Source organism: Cydia strobilella, chromosome 15 (genome assembly GCF_947568885.1).
Source record: "Cydia strobilella chromosome 15, ilCydStro3.1, whole genome shotgun sequence".
Lineage (NCBI taxonomy): Eukaryota > Metazoa > Arthropoda > Insecta > Lepidoptera > Tortricidae > Cydia > Cydia strobilella.
Window position 1 is genome coordinate 16,508,642 of NC_086055.1, and position 17,256 is coordinate 16,525,897.

General features: G+C 36.3%; 1 protein-coding gene across 2 annotated transcripts; it reads right to left on the bottom strand.

Moving 5' to 3' along the window:
• Positions 1–1,342: 1,342 nt before the first annotated feature.
• On the bottom strand, positions 1,343–17,007 carry LOC134747660 (small ribosomal subunit protein uS12m). 2 transcript variants are annotated; one of them, XM_063682268.1, is made up of 5 exons: positions 16,899–17,007; positions 16,746–16,815; positions 3,012–3,181; positions 2,117–2,280; positions 1,343–1,480 (listed from the first exon to the last, which is right to left on the bottom strand). In XM_063682268.1, the coding sequence occupies exons 2-5, from the start codon at positions 16,813–16,815 to the stop codon at positions 1,399–1,401; spliced, it is 486 nt and encodes a 161-aa protein (XP_063538338.1). In that variant the 5' UTR covers positions 16,899–17,007; the 3' UTR covers positions 1,343–1,398. The 2 variants fall into 2 exon arrangements, with proteins under 2 accessions (XP_063538338.1, XP_063538339.1); XM_063682269.1 differs by lacking the exons at positions 3,012–3,181; positions 16,746–16,815; positions 16,899–17,007 and adding an exon at positions 2,846–2,960.
• Between the last annotated feature and the right edge of the window lie 249 nt (positions 17,008–17,256).

The following is a 17,256-nucleotide window of genomic DNA, read 5'->3' on the forward strand; positions in this document are numbered from 1 at the left end:
ACCGCGGCCAATATGTAGTGTCTAGAGTGTATAATCAGTATAAATATTACGGAGATGGGACACTTAGGAAATACGTTTACCCTATTTACTGAATACTTTGCCCTAGGGTTGCCACCTTTTTTCTATACACATAGTATTTTTGTCAAAATATTGAAAAATATAGTATTTATATACTGGGAAAAAAAAATGGGACGCCGATTTGAGGCGAATTAAAAATCCCAAGTCGCATATGATGCGATATCGGTGACATTTGTATACCCCATTCTTGAGTGATGAAAATATAGTATTTTTTGTAAGTACTATATCGTTTTTGTATAATATATAGTACAAGTGACTAAAATATAGTACGATACTATATATTATAGTATGGGTGGCAACCCTACTTTGCCCGAGGACATAGTACAGGAGCCCAAAAAAATTAGATTTAAAAACTGTTTGAAAAAGTATCTCTTGGATTGGATGCTCTATAGGGGATTTATGCCTTATGGAGTATTCATACGTACTTATTTTAAGATTAGTTTTATTTATTTTTAGTTTTAGTTTTTTAAGTTTTATATGTATTTCTAATTGTTATTACATGAATAAATATAAACTTACTGAATATGTAAACATCAAATTTTAAATGTCTGAATATTATAATATTAAATGACAGGGTCGAGTGGAGAAAACGAGGGGAGGCCTTTGCCCAGCAGTGGGACACCGAAATAGGCTAATATAAAAATAAAATAAAAATTAAGTAGAAATTAGTGAGATTGATACCGGTATCAACTGACTCTACAGTAAAGTTAAACCACAGGATACATATATATGGTTAAATTAAATGTAGTTTTTTTTGTGATATAGAAGATAGGAGGCAAACGAGCAGACGGATCACCTGATGGTAAGCGATCACCTCCGTCCATGGATTAGTAGAGCAGTTTTGTAGAGCGTTGTTATGACAAACAATTTTAACCTTTTATTGTAATAAATAAGTAATAAAAAATAGTTATTTACGAAATTGTACTACGATGTTTGGGATTTATTGAATGCATGTTGAGTTTTTTTAGGTTCTTTAAAGTTGCACCGAGTTACTATTTCGGTACTATTATTTGTAATTTGGTAGCCGACGGTCCAGCATAGGTAATTTATATTTATTAAAAAAATATGTTTTTTTTTTTTTTAATTTATTTATTCACTTTAAATATTCATACAACTTTTGCCAGTATGCCACTATTGTAAACCTCTTTGGTTTATGTAATAGTTGGCGAGTTCGCGCGGTCCGATCCGTTATGAAAATATATTGATAAAATATATTTGGTTAAAAAAATATAAAAAATTTACGAGTGGGAAAAGTAAGAAGAAGTTGACTTATAAATTATTTATTGAACTACGATCCTAAAGTAAACTATACAGGGTGGTTTAGGGTTTGGGTTTGATGACGTGTGGCAGGTCGTGCACGCCGCGGACGCACTTTAGCTTCACACCGGGGCAGTCCTTTAATCTGTAGACAAAGGTAGGTACCAATTAATCGTGGAGACTCGTTAAACTAAAGGGATATTGCCACATTTCCTGTAAGGAATTTGTCCAGTGCAATGCAGTATCTGTTCTTAATGGGCAAGGTCGGTAGAGTCTGTGCGAAAAGAGAAGAGTGTGTTCCTTAAGGCGGTTCCTTGAGCCAGAAGGCGAAAAATCTCCTTATATGATCATGTTTTTCTAAGAGGCGGTGATATTCGTAGACGTGGATAAAATATATGTAGTTCTTGACTATATTATCTTTAACAACATAGCTTCCGATACACGAATTATGACACTTCGCTTGATACAATTAATTCCCAAAGTAACCTCTAACTCGGACTTTTAATTCAACTTCACTCGGTTATTTATTATGTGATACTATAAACAAAAAAAGAAGAAACAACAATCTTAACTTAAATAGTAATTTCATAGCTTTCGAATTTCGATATTGTAAGGTAACGTTTATAAAATAAACAAAAATCGACAAATGCCGATCAAAATTGACACTTGGCAAGCATGATCCCGTTCTTTTTTGCGAAATGTGACAGTGACAGCGGCAAACCGATGGAACCAGATGGAACGGCCTTATAATTATAATTACACATATAGAATGGTTACTCACCTCCCAACCCTAACCAATACAATGTTGTGTTCTTGTAGGTTATGACCGATACCAGGCACGTAGGCCACCATCTCCTTCCCGTTTGACAGACGAACCAGAACGCACTTGCGGTTGGCTGAGTTTGGCTTCTTAGGCTTCTTTATGAGGGTTTTTAGGACGACACCCTGAAATCAATACAAATTAGGTTAATGTTACATTATAGAATCAATATTTTCACCGCATGGCGAAAATACTAGGTGTCTTATGTCTAATAGTACCAGTCAGTACTCGCCCACCGAGGGTTCCGTACTTTTTAGTATTTGTTGTTATAGCGGCAACAGAAATACATCATCTGTGAAAATTTCAACTGTCTAGCTATCACGGTTCATGAGATACAGCCTGGTGACAGGCAGTTGGACAGTGGAGTCTTAGTAATAGGGTACGGACGGAACCCTAAAAAGGTAGTAACGGCTAAAGTGGCCAAATATATGGGGACCCATCCTTATTCTTATAGTAACAAAGGTATCTTTTAAATACCTTAGCAAAGGGGTTTCCATTCAGCGGGTTCCTTGACTTCCTGAGTTTGATGTGCGGGCCTGTGCGGCGCATTTGTGCTAGCGACGCCATGGTTTTGGCTAACAGCGCCTGCCACCGAGAGAGAGAGACAGAGAAAGAGAGGGAAAGAGAGATAGAGAGAGAGAGATAATGTAGCCATTGCAGCAGCAGCGGTACGATAGGGATAGAGCTAACCTTAGCGAAAGGGTTTCCATTAAGCGGGTTCCTTGACTTCCTGTGTTTGATGTGCGGGCCTGTGCGGTGCATTTGTGCTAGCGACGCCATGGTTTTGGCTAACAGCGTCTGCCACCGAGAGAGAGAATGTAGCCATCAGCAGCGGTGCGATAGGGACAGAGCTAACCTTAGCGAAAGGGTTTCCATTGAGCGGGTTCCTTGACTTCCTGAGTTTGATGTGCGGCCCCGTGCGGTGCATTTGTGCTAGCGACGCCATGGTTCTGGCTAACAGGGACTGTCCAGATGTTGGAAATGAAGAAGGTAGTGCTAGCGGCTTCAGAGCCGGCGAAATGGGTGCTGAAATAAAAATAAGTTTCTATCATAAATTTCATATACAAAATATACACCTACTTACAATACATACTTGTATGTTTGCTGACTGTAATAATTAAGTTATAACTATAAGAATGGTAAACGTATAAGCCTAAAGGGCTTATTACACTTTGCTAAATTTAGTGAATAACAAGAGGGACGCCGCTATACGTGAGACGTGATAAGAGATACATCCTATCGTTTCTCACGTATAGCAGCGTCCCTTTTGTTAGTCACTAAATTAGGATAGTTTAATAAGCTCTTAAACACGAGAGATCTAATAGTAGCCACCAGAGTTTCACTACCTATCCATTTGAATAGGTTAGTAATATAACACGATAGTACAGCCCGCATCAATAGTACGGAATGAAACAAACGCGCCAAAAGTATATCTGACACCGTGGAATACTTTTCAAATAAGTTACCTACCACGCCGAAATCGAAAAATTGTTTATAAATGAAGACAATTTAATTACATAACGACCAATTGATTATTTACGTATAGGTTGGTTGAATTTAAAGTAGGAATAGTTATTTGTTATACAAGGGTGCAAAGTTGTATTTTACCCGCGAGTGTGGAATTGAAACATGAGCAAGCGAAAGGAGTCTATAGTTGAACCACGAGCGAAGCGAGTGGTTCTAAAATAGAATCCTGAGCGAAGCGAGTGTTTCAACACACGAGAAGTAAAATACATTTGCACCCGTGTGTAACACAAAACTTTTCCCCTCACTATAGCGAGGAAAGTGCAACATCCACAGGCGTTAGATCATCTTCATCACTGGAATCACTATTTTTTTACGATATTATAACAGAAAACACTAGAAATTCTGATTTTTACGTGAGTCGGTGAGAAGAACAGTAAAAATTTTGTTGACAATGTTGACATTTCTGTTCTGACGTATGAAATGTCAACGATGCGTTTTGAAATTGCATCGACTCAACTTGTGCGTTCAGAATTATATTTAACATCATTATACAAAATCTAACGTTTCTTATGGAATTTTAAAATTATTAAATAAAGCTAAATTTGGTTTTTTTTATTAGATTCTCAAACCATTTATTTAATGATAATTAATATCGAACGAACCATTATTATGAGCGTTTTACGTTTTGTTATCTGTCAAGCTACTTAAACACGCTCCATCCAAGGTCAAATTACTTTCCCCACTAGTGGATAAAATGCGTTTTTCCCCGCTTGTTTTAAAGGATAATAGACGGCTTTCCGAGCTAGTGAGGGGAAATAGTTATTTGTTATACAAGGGTGCAAAGTTGTATTTTACCCGCGAGTGTAGAATTGAAACACGAGTAAGCGAAAGGATTCTATAGGTGAACCACGAGCGAAGCGAGTGGTTCTAAAATAGAATCCTGAGCGTAGCGAGTGTTTCAACACACGAGAAGTAAAATACATTTGCGCCCGTGTGTAACACAAAACTTTTCACCTCACTATAGCGAGGAAAGTGCAACATCCACTGGCGTTAGATCATCTTCATCACTGGAATCACTCATTTATTTACGATATTATAACAGAAAACTCTGGAAGTTGTGTATTTTTACGCGAGTCGGTGGGAAAAGGTTGACAATGTTGACATTTCTGATGTATGAAATGTCAACGATGCGTTTTGAAATTGCATCGAATCAACTTGTGCGTTCAGTATTTAACATCATTATAAAAAAACAAACGTTTCTTATGGAATTTTAAGGTTTATGACTTAAAATCATTAAATAAAGCTAGATTTGGTATTTTTAATTAGATTCTCAAACCATTTATTTAATGATAATTAATATCGAACGAACCATTATCATGAGCGTTTTACGTTTTGTTATCTGTCAAGCTACTTAAACACGCTCCATCCAAGGTCAAATTACTTTCCCCACTAGTGGATAAAACGCGTTTTTCCCCGCTTGTATTGAAGGATAAACGACAACTTTCCGAGCTAGTGAGGGGAAAAGTATTTTACAGCACATATGGTGCTACTTTCTCGCACTAGTGCGTAAAAGAGCACTTTTCCTGCATATGTCGAATGTTTTAAGGGCCATATGTACTGTAAAACGTTATACGATACACGTGCGAATAAGTAATTCGCAACTCGTGTCGATTTAAAACACTCCCTGCGGTCGTGTTTTAACTTATCGCCACTCGTTTCGAACTTCTTTTTTTCCGCACTTGTATCGTAAATAACTATATTGAACAAATTAAGAGTATTAAGACGTGTCATGTGTATAAATGAAAATATATTGGGCGTGAAACGTAAACTCTAAATCAGTTATCCATTTAAAGCAGCAAAATCTAGACTTAGAACTAAAGCTAAGATTCATCAAAACACGGAGTACACTTTTACGAGCAATGAAAACCGGTCACTTTATAAGAAATTCCCGTACAACGTAGCCCGTTTTCATAGCCCCTGAGTGTAGTTTTCCGATCGTTCATCACTCGCCGTCATCTCGGCTTAGAGTTCCGCTCGATCGTGATAAATTGTGCAAATGGCTTCCAACTTCAAAGATTGACTTAAGTTTTGCAATTTTAGAACTCGGCAAACAGGTCGGGAACAGGGAGGTTTGTTAGATTTTTTAGAAATAAAACGGATTCCAGACTTTGCGAACCCTTTACCGTTCGTGGTCAACTCGGCTCCCGTGCATAGTTTTATTTATTTTCATGAGTATTACCTAATATCGCGGTAACCGACAATGAGTGTTGTGTGCAACCCATCATTTGACAATAATGCCGAAAACGAGGGTAGTTTCTTGCCCCCCCTGCCGCCACCGGCGCCCGTGCGGCCCGCGCCGAGTCATCGGGCGCGGAGGGCTGCGGCCCGCAATCTGCAGTGCGCCGGTCCTACACCGTCAACGCAAGCTCCTGATGACATTACTCGGTACGGAGTGAAACATGTCGAGCGTTTTTCGATTTAAAATACGTGAGTGACCCGTTATTAATTAATTTAACCGACAATATTAAATTTTTAAAAGTTTGATCTACGATAAAGATCATATTGTAAAAATAACAAAGCAAAAATAGATGTCGTAAAACTATTTAAGTTGTTATGAAATAGGTATCTAATACTTTTTTTATATACAATCATATATATCTAATATAGCAATGCTACACTGAAAAAAAGAATTAACTGAACTCATTGAGTAGGTAATTCAATAAATAACTAGACTTGACCTCCTAAAACCTGTAATAAAAAATGTTGTTTATTATATTTATATCATATTGACCGGTATATGGACCGTGATTACCTTTTGTATCCCGGTCACGGCCCACGGGTCACGGTCCATATCCCGGTCAATATAATGAAACTAACCGTAAATCATTTAAAACTGTTAATGTTATATTTTCTTAAATATTTTGTTACTGTTATGCAAACATTTCTTTCAGTGTAGGTATCCTTTAGTTTTCTAAAATCCGATAGCCTAATTTGATCACAAATTATTGGTAACAAACATAAAACGACACGTTACCGAGTGCCTAACCTAACTCAAGACAGAGGTTTACAACAGCGATTAAATTTAAAACATGGTGTATTAAACATATTAATAGCGGGTCACTCACGTACAAAAAATACGTGAGTGACCCGTCATTAATATGTTTAATATGTCTGTGTCTCACGGAAGTTTTGTTATTAAAACATGGTGTTTTATAATTTATAAGTATAAAGGTAGAGTACCAGTTTTTTTAAACAACACAAATCTATCTCATGAAAAGCTCAAGAGCCATAAACGAATCCATCACTACCGTTATCCACAATGATAAGCTCCGCAGGTGCCAACACCACGTTTCCAAGGATAATCCTCAAATAAAGACACAGTGTGACGATTGTATCTCCAAAAGAACAACTGCTATTGCAAAATATACCTTATAGTAACAAGTATAGCATTCAACAGTAATAAGAACTAAATGAATACAGTTAACTATGATGGTAGGCGTTGCCGGCAGCGCCCTCGGATTGTGTCAATTGTAACGATTCGATGCGCAAGCGCATGTCAATGTGGCATGTTTGATTGACATTGCGCTGTGTGGTCCGCTATACATATTGATATTATGGAAGGGATGAGGCGATTTGGCAGATGTGAGACCGTTACTTTTACAGTTTTTTGATTTATGTACCAAGCGGAATTAAGGCAGGTATAGGTAGTATATTATCTAGTTCATACACTCGTACACAATAATGAGGGCTATCGTTTTTTTGCTCACCAGTTGGCGCCTCTGTTGATGGTGGTCCAAAAGACTATAGAAAAGCTGTCAGTCATTGAAGTGACAAGAGACATTTGACATTACGAACTATGGAAAAGACCACCATCTACACTAGCGCCCCTAGCGGCGAATTCATACGCGTTAGCCCTCATTAGATTTACACACAGATCACCTCAATAACAAGATGGAGCATACTTATTTATTTAAACTTTATTGCACAGAAGAACAACTTATCGTACAAAAGGCGAACTTAATGCCAAAAGCATTCCCTACCAGTCAACCTTAAGGCAAAGCAGAGAGATTGTTGGCAGATACTTCAAGACGACTCTCGGTCGTAATTCACTAGTGGTACTGTCTACACTATCTACACCTACAGTCTCAATTATTTTATCGGTGAAGACGACAAAACATACCTAATCTTAATATTGAACTTTGCTTCCATTCTAACATTTATTTTACGTTTGGTTGGTATAATTAATGTATATTATTTAATCTTGATACCAATAGAATTTGTAAAATCTGAATCAATATCTACAGACCTGCCTGATAGAAATTACATTGAGTAGATTTAAAAGTATTACGTATATGCTCAACTAAAATCCAACGAAAATTACATGTTTATTTTTCAGACTAAAGTTAGAAACGGAAAAGGCTCTTTTGAAAGTGTCTCGAAAATCACATTTACGTCAATCTTTACAAAGATTTAAATTAACAAGAAACCAACCCAAAATGAAAAATAAGCAAATATGTTCCCCGAAATCCGAAGCACATGTTGCTACAAGAAGACAGAAGTCCTGTTTGTCCAGCGCTGGAACAACAAAATAGACTCCATAGGGACCTCAAGTCACGTACTAACAGCAACATATTTAACTGATCGCAAGTAGACTTTATTGCTATTGCAATAAGGGTCACATTTGGTCAATTGGGTATGTGTCGTCCAGAAATGTATGAGTTTTGTCGCGTATTGTTAGTTTTTCTTGTAGTTTGTTGTGGGATAATCGGCAGGACACTTGCATCTGCTCACGCAAGTAAATATTAACAATATTTTGTGGTGCGAGTGATGAGAGATGAGCGTTAGTGGTTATAAAATAAGATGAAATCAGCAGCATACGCATCTGAGGTACCTACTACGAATGCTTGCCGAATGAGAAGACAATACACGGTGTTCACGAGGAACCCGAAAGATTTTGAACCACGCTTTTCTGAGGTCAAAAGAAGGAAAAAATGTAATATGAGTTTGAGTCAAATTAGCAAAAAAAAAAAAATTGGACTGTGTCGAAAGAAACCGCATACTCGTAATTTTAAGAAAGGATCTTCTAAATCTTCTTGAGGTAAATGTCGGCGGGGGTTTAGAATTTTATAATATATGTATAGGTATGACAGTGAGTAAACAAGGAAGTTTGGATTAACAATCTTAACCGCAATTTTACTAACACATTGTTATGGTAGGTGCTTCGAAAATAACATTTTTGTCAAGTCAGCAAAATATTTGTTATTCCCTCTGTGAAAAAGATATCAAACATCGCGCACGACGCAATATTAGAAACCTCGCTGTCGCTTACACAGTGCACCGTTCGCATTCGTCCAGAAAGTACCTGCTCTTTTTGCGGATTATAATCCGCTAATAGTGGGCATTGTCCACCGTCCCGTCTTTAACAGCGTGACTCCGGCAAAAACCACAATGGGCAAGAGTTGAGCCACCAGGCGTTCCGAGAATCGTCAATCATATTTTACACATTTCAGTTCAAATTTCAACTTTAAACACAACGCTGAAGATTGCTTTTACAGCTACAGGATTAATTTATGACATGCGCTCGCGACAGTTAAGTCTCCACCCGCTGGCGCCTGTGAATTAAATCGTATCCCAACGGAATAAAGTCGATTTTGCCTCAATTTTAAAGCTGATTTCGTCTATTGATTGTGTAACTTTATCAGTAAACTGAGATTTGCTGATGATTCTAACGCGTTCGCAATTGTAGCCCACAATGGGCTGGATAACAGGAATGTGCATATTACGTAGTAGTGTTTGCTTCATTCAAAAAATGTTTTCTAGGAAGCAAGGATTATATTTGCTAGTTTTGTAATTGGCTCGCGCGAAGGCGTGAAGTGTTATGGAATTGACCAAAGCCACCAAAGGAATGTTAAATAGAAAAATTTAATCCATCTTTTCAGTAAAAGTTATATAGGTATAATGCTTCAGACGCGTGGACATTAAATTAAAATATTCAAAGGAACTGGACAGACGGGTTTTGTCGTTCATATATTACAAATAGTTATAACGCTACGCTATTGTTAAGTAATAATTTGTATGGTTCCATAAACCTGTAACTAGATCCCATATTATATACTTCAGGCGGTTCCCTGAGCCAGAAAGCGAAAAATCTCATTATATGATCATGTTTTTCTAAGAGGCGTTGATATTCGTAGACGTGGAAAAAATATATGTAGTTCTTGACTATATTATCTTTAACAACATAGCTTCCGATACACGAATTATGAATCTTCGCTCGATACAATTAATTCCCAAAGTAACCTCTAACTCTGACTTTTAATCCTACTTTACTCGGTTATTTATTATGTGATACTATAAACAAAAAAAGAAGAAAAAACAATCTTAACATAAATAGTAATTTCATAGCTTTCGAATTTCGATATTGTAAGCTAACGTTTTTAAAATAAATAAAAACCGACAAAATTCGATCAAAATCGACACTTGGCGTGTATGTTCTTTCCCGTTCTTTCTTGCGAAATGTGACAAAGACAGCGGCAAACCGATGGAACGGCCTTCAAACTCTTTCTCAATGATAAGATAAGATCAAAACTCGTATAATTTTTCCCGTATAAGTTCCAATATTTCAAAAGCAAGCAGTTAGTAGATTATATAGGATATGTTGAAGTTTAAACTACACCGAGGTAAATAAATTAAAGCAAAGGAATTATTTAATGCAAAAGTGGAGATGAAGATCCATCCACATTAGAAATCACCATTTGTAGGAATCTCAAAGAGCCGCAAATGTTTTTGGTGGTTTGCTGATCCCTAATTTAGTGACACTGTTCAGTGATCGAATATTGCTACTACGCCATGGATATCATTTGTACAAAACCAACTAGGTAGATCATAAAAAATCCTTACATGCATATTAGCATCCTTTTCCAATAGCCTTCTTAGTTCACTGAAGCGGTCAGGCGTCCGGAAGCCAGGAAAGCGCTTTCTTCCCGTGGGAAGAAAGCTGCCCGGGGAGGTCCCACGCCACAATACGATGTGTTTAATGCCAAATGTATGGGCATTGTGTTTGGGGGTGGTAACGGTTCTTATGTGGAAGTGTTTGGTTGAGTTTGTGACGCGTATGTTATTGTATAAAGCGAGGACGAGTATACTTAGCTATAAGATAAATCTGAAGGCTGTGCATATTTATGTCTGTGTATATTTGGCCCTAACGGGGTGAAAAGGTCGAAAAATTTAAGTAAAGACTTTTTAGGGCACCAAATCGCGAGCGAGCCAGTTTAAAATAAACATTTGTTAAAAAAAATCTTTATGTCTCTAATTTTGATACGGTCTGTTACTTTAACAAATTGTTAATTAACCAATTATGTAACAATTCATGACAACGTTGTTGAATATGTATTGGACCGCGAGTCAGGCGCAAATTTCGTCAGTCATCGCCTCCCGGGCGAAAACTCGTATAGCGGTTAACGGCTATGTATGATGAACCCTCGTGAACGTCAGCTGCCGCTCCGTTGGTGGGTTGAGGAATGGCAGCCACCGAAGCGCGTAACACGGTCTTTCCACCGCGATACAAACGGCTGACGATTTGTTTTATTAACAATAGCATCTAACAAAGTATCAAACGGGAGGCGATGACGCCGATGACGCCGATGACTGAAAAGAATTATCTTTTTTACATGTTCATGTGACCAGCTGACGGTCTTTCCACAGCGATACAATCGGCTGACGATTTTGTTTATTTACAATAGCATCTGAACTATCACCTGGATAAATATCAAGCGGGAGGCGATGACAAAAAAATTTTTATAGACTTTATTTGCTGCCATTCCTCAACCCACCAACGGAGCGGCAGCTGACGTTAACGAGGGTTCATCATACATAGCCGTTAACCACTATACGAGTTTTCGCCCGGGAGGCGATTGGTCATGAAATCTGTTCCTGGCCTGCGGTCTATATATAGGTACTTACAGTCGCCTCCAGATGTATCGGTGAGCCAAGGTGCTCACAAAGTACCTATTTGAACACGTGCTCTAAATATTACCTCGGCCACTCCTACACTACTTCGGCTGCTCCGATATATCTGATGGTGACTGTACAGAATAAATTAACCGACCTGGTTTTAGGTAACTACCGACATCAGATGTCGCTTTTTACGGTTGCGAGACTTGCATTTTTCAACATTTTCTGTGATGGTTGTTTTCAGCGAATCTAGCCTCCGCTCGTCACTTGGTCAGTGTATTTAGAAGTCGTTACAAACTTTATGTATTAAATTAATTTGACATGTCTCCATCTATATTTAAATTTTATGTCTACTGTAATTTGTGTTCTGTTTGTTTTTATCTGTGTTATTTTGTAATTTAAGTGAATTGAACTGTATTTGCATGCATGCAACTATGCTTATAGCAAATAAATATTTGATTGATTGATTTAATTTAAAAAAATCTATATCAGTATATAGAGCCCTACAACATTTAAAGAGTTTTTCAAATTCAAGGCCCTACAATTAACGATTCTAGCTGTAAAGGTACTCGTACGTGTGTGTAGGTACGTTGTCTGTCAGTATCAAATTAATGGAATGGAATAACTATAGGTAGTAGCCTATACCTAAGTAATCTACTTAAGTAGCGTCTCGTCGCATAGCCGAACCATATGGTCAACACAATACACAAATAGCCAGAAATATGGCCATCTGAAATGAAAACCTCAAGTCATCCCGCACAAAGCTGAGGTGTGAATGGGCTTGGACAATGTGGTCACCGTATTGTATCAGTTGTACTGACATTAAACATCTTAATTCATCACTGGTATCCTTTATGCCTATGCCTTAAGGTTCACATAAGGTCAGCTAACTGTGTCAATTGTACTGCAATCCTTTCCAAATGTAACGTCGGCCACAAAAGATGTTACATAACATAACTATGAGATGTCAAAAAGAGATTGCTTCTAAATATAAATGTTGGTATTATTCTTACAAATTGTAGATTCAAACTAATCTATCAGGCGTTTTGAAGCTAGATATAGTTTTTAAGAGTGCCCGGCAAGCTTGGTTCTCTATACAAATGTAGTTACGCTCTCATTTTAAAAGGACTAGCTAGATTGTTTAGAAACTTTGTACTTACAATGGGATAAGGTATATCTAGGTCTGTAATTTGTTTATGTAGCTTCAGTCAAATACCATAGTAAGATAAATAAAGCGAATTTAAGTTTTTCATACAAAACTTGTTCTTGCTCTATTTCGTTTGTTTTATATACTAGAGATATATAAACTAATTACAGACCTATATACCTCATGTATGTGCAAAGTTTCATTACAATCCAACACGTAGTTTTAAAATGAGAACGAAACTTATTCGTTTGTAATGTTTGTATGGCAAGGTAAAATTCGGCCGGTCTTGCCGGGGACTTAACTACTGCTGAACAAATCGAATAACACACAAAACTACAATATTTCAACGAATATATTGTTCAAACGCAACCAACCTGAATGAGCTTATAATAATAATAATAAAATGCTTTATTGTGCACACTACATGAAAAAAAAGATACAGACATTGAGAAAAGATATAAATTGGTAGGTAACAACAGGCGGACTTATCGCTAAACAGCGATCTCTTCCAGCCAACCTTCAGATAGAGAGATGGCGAACGAAACGGTAGTTATCGGGTGGTGCAAAATAAAGAAAACAATAAAAATATAATATAATACATATACTACACATATATAGTTAAATTAGACTACATGTATTATTGTATACAAATATATATATATATATAGCTTAGTTTAGTTTTACTTCAAGTTATTTCAACAACAATAGTTACTACGCTCGTCGGCTTCATAGTGAGAATAACGGTGTACTTAGAAATTATGACAAAAATTATCTTAAGCCGAAACCTATGCAACGGAAAAAAACGGTAAAATACACTCAGACGGAGGTCTCGCGGCGTCTTTTGTTTCCAAGTTTCCAAAACCGTTATTCCGAAAACTACATTAATGAAACCTCCCAAATATTGACAATACGGATTACGAATTGTTTCAATGCAATAACAATACAATATCCACCTTAAAGTGTATACGTTAAGGTTGGCAATTGAATGTGTCGTGGAGATGATGGTATGGAGAATTAATCCTGTCCATGCGGAAGGGTTCTAATGACAGGCGTGTGACAACCCTTATTGACCATAACAATTATCAATCTAAAAACACCCTTAAACATAAACCCATAAAATTCATTTTGCCTTGTACTAATAATAGGAGATGATGGCAAATTGAAATGAACCTTGATGGGTGGTATTAAGGTTTGTTTTGGATTGTTGCTGGTGGCAGCTGCTTGTTTAGTGCAGATGCGGTTCATGTGTTGGGCAGTTAAAGCAATTGCAGTTGTTGCATTTTGGTGACAAGTTTTTTTTTTAATAATGGCTTTTAGTGATACATAGGAAACATAGGAAGCACATAACGTTATACATAGGAAATAATGTTTAAACTTAATAAATAAATAAATAATGTTAGACAGGGCAATAGAGTAGGGGCGCCACTAGCACAAACTGTAAACAAACCGCCTTGATGTATCAATGTCATTATTTATTCGTAAAAAATAATCTGTGAAAACTTGTCAAAAAAACGAGTCGGACTCGCGCACGAAGGGTTCCGTACCATTAAGCAAAAAACGGCAAAAAAATTACGTTTGTTGCCCCCCTTGAATATTTATTTTATTCTGTTTTTAGTATTTGTTGTTATAGCGTCAACAGAAATACACCATCTTTAAAAATTTCAACTGTCTAGCTATCACGGTTCATGAGATACAGCCTGGTGACAGACAGACGGACGGATGGACAGCGGAGTCTTAGTAATAGGGTCCCGTTTTTACCCTTTGGGTACGGAACCCTAAAAAACTATTTAAGGCATAGTGTAGTTCGCCTTTGTTGTATGTAATTTACTCTATGACTGTGTTTTTCGTGTTTTTATTAATTATATGTACAATAAAGTATATACATACATATAAAAGTTACTCTATGGTTTACGGTTTGTGCTTGTACTGCCTCTGACTCAGGCGGCAGAACATTGCAGTATTACTCACTATTGCAACTATGGGGTGCTATGGGACAAATGCAACTACCTACTCTAAATGTACAACAATTGTCTAGAGTTAGAGAAAGTTGAATTTATAACACACTTTCGCCAGTCATAAATGATAGTTCACCCGTAGTACCTATAAGTGGCTCCATCTCAACTCATTATTTGTATTTTTAGAGTTGATGTATTTGCCCCACATGCAATTGCCCTGGCTGACTTTACTTAGCTACATTTAGCAAATAGCAGGTCAAAATAATTAAATGCATTGTGTTATTAATTCTTATTTATTTAAAATGTTAAAACATGTAAAACTTGTGTACTTTTTGTACTAAAATATTTCTGAAACTATATGTGACATTTTCAAGCAAAATGTACTTATTGTAGCTTATCAGTAAGGCGCTATTTCTATATAGCCTCTATTAGAAATCAACCTTATCAACAAGCGACAATGTGGTACCTTTTGGTTGAAAACGTCACATATTATGGCAAATTTGAAATCTTCACAAAAGAAAAACTGAATGTAGTAAAGATGACCTCAGTCAACCTTAGGGCAAAGCAGAAAAGATTGTAGGTGGCGCAATTAAAACCAATGAAATCATTATTATGAGAGCTATCCTCCTAAGTCCCAGCTTTTTTAAACGTCATAGTCCTAGAGGCCTCTTGTTCATTTTATTGCACATAATAAATATTTGCTGTCAGTCCTAAACAGACTGTTTACAACTCTATGGACTGTCAGAATATTCCACGCGAGCATTCAAATTTGAAAGCGGGGGCATCTTAACATTTTGTACCGAAATATGTACTATCGGTGTTTATTACTATAGTCATAGAGTAACTTATATAGAGCGGTACTGTCATAGTAAATTTTGTAACCCTAGTAAATTCACTGCCATCTGTCGACACACTTTAAAACTAAAAATGAAGATTTATAAAAATACGATAGAATGTATTTAAATATAGATAAATGATTTGTTTTATTTGCATTAATTATTTTTATGATTTTGACCCATGTTCTTTCACTGATATGCGTTAAAATTGTTAAATAACAAACGAAACCGTCAACGCCATCTGTACGACTTTAGGCCAAAACTAGTAGCACCCTCTGAACGAGATTCAAATTTTCTTGATTTTCGAGGCACGTTTTTTCCTTAGACTGTATCCATCTATTACGGAGTTATATCTATCTTTGCTATAGTACTTTACTTAATGCTGGGACTGTAGGGTGACTTTTATTATTATATAAAAAATTTGGTACTGCAGGACTTGGGAGGCTATACTTCATTCAGTATATTATAATGCATGAATGGGAAGTGCTAAGATGAGTAGCAAGTGTAGGTATATAATAACAGAATTAGTTTATGAGGGCCGGTACAGACAGACTGCAACCCGGCTGCAACTTGTATGGAAACTGCATGCTGACGATGGGTTGCAATCCATCTGTATCGACCCTGAGGGAGCATAAAGCCGGGAAATTAATGATATTCACAATATACAACAGAAAATAAATGAAAATTATATGTTTTAATGAGATAAGTTGAACGTGTAGGTATGTATGTAACTTATATAATTCAGTTATACCTAGTAAAATATGCATATTATTTTTGTTATGTTGCAACAATGAAAATAGATGTAAATATTGTATTTTCTAAATATGTTCTCATGTCAGTGATGTATTATCTTTATGAGAATAAATGTCTTTAAACCTTAAGTTTAAACTTTTATGGCTTTGGTTGTCCTTGATTAAAACAACCTTGGAAAAACCCCCTTTTAAACAATCTTTCTCATTATACCATGATTTGGCTAATAGAAGTTTTGCAGTTGGTTTTGCGAACCTTGGCTAGGCTTCACTTTAGAATTGGCAGTTTTGATACAGTTGATTTCCTATTGAATTCTTATAGCAGTAGCACTTTTTTAATTACCAACTAGACACTGTTTTAAACTTCACTTAAGTATAATAAATAATATGAACACAATAACACTTTTTATGACTGTTACTCTAATTGTTTCACAATACAGTATTATATTCCGATATGTTAAATTTAAGAGCTGTTATAAATACCTGTAATTGCTGCATATTGAGTCCTAATTCCAGCGGAAACAAGGGATAACCCTCTTCGTATAAGATTCATCTAAAACAAGCAATATTTACATTGAAATTTCTAAAACAGACGCTGGGTAGCTAGCCTTAGCCTAAAAATATATTTATACTTACTTTATGATACAGAAAATAATCTTAAAAAACTAATTTATACAAAATTATGCTGTTATTGAAATTATAACCTTAATAAAATACTGACATATGACAAATGACAGTAGTAGGTGACAGCTGTTTTTAGAGTTGCCAGGATATTAAAAATAATCTCCAACATTTTATTTGTCATCGTATTGCTATTCGATGGTAGATGGCGCTAAAATCAAAATGCGACTTTAGTTATTCTATCGTCCACTAGATGATATAGTTAGCGAAATATTTAAAACGAGAAATGTTTCACAAACACATGTTCTCAAGGAATAAGTTAAATGTTTGTTTAAGTATCCTATATACGAATATTCGTGGCTAAATCAGTAAA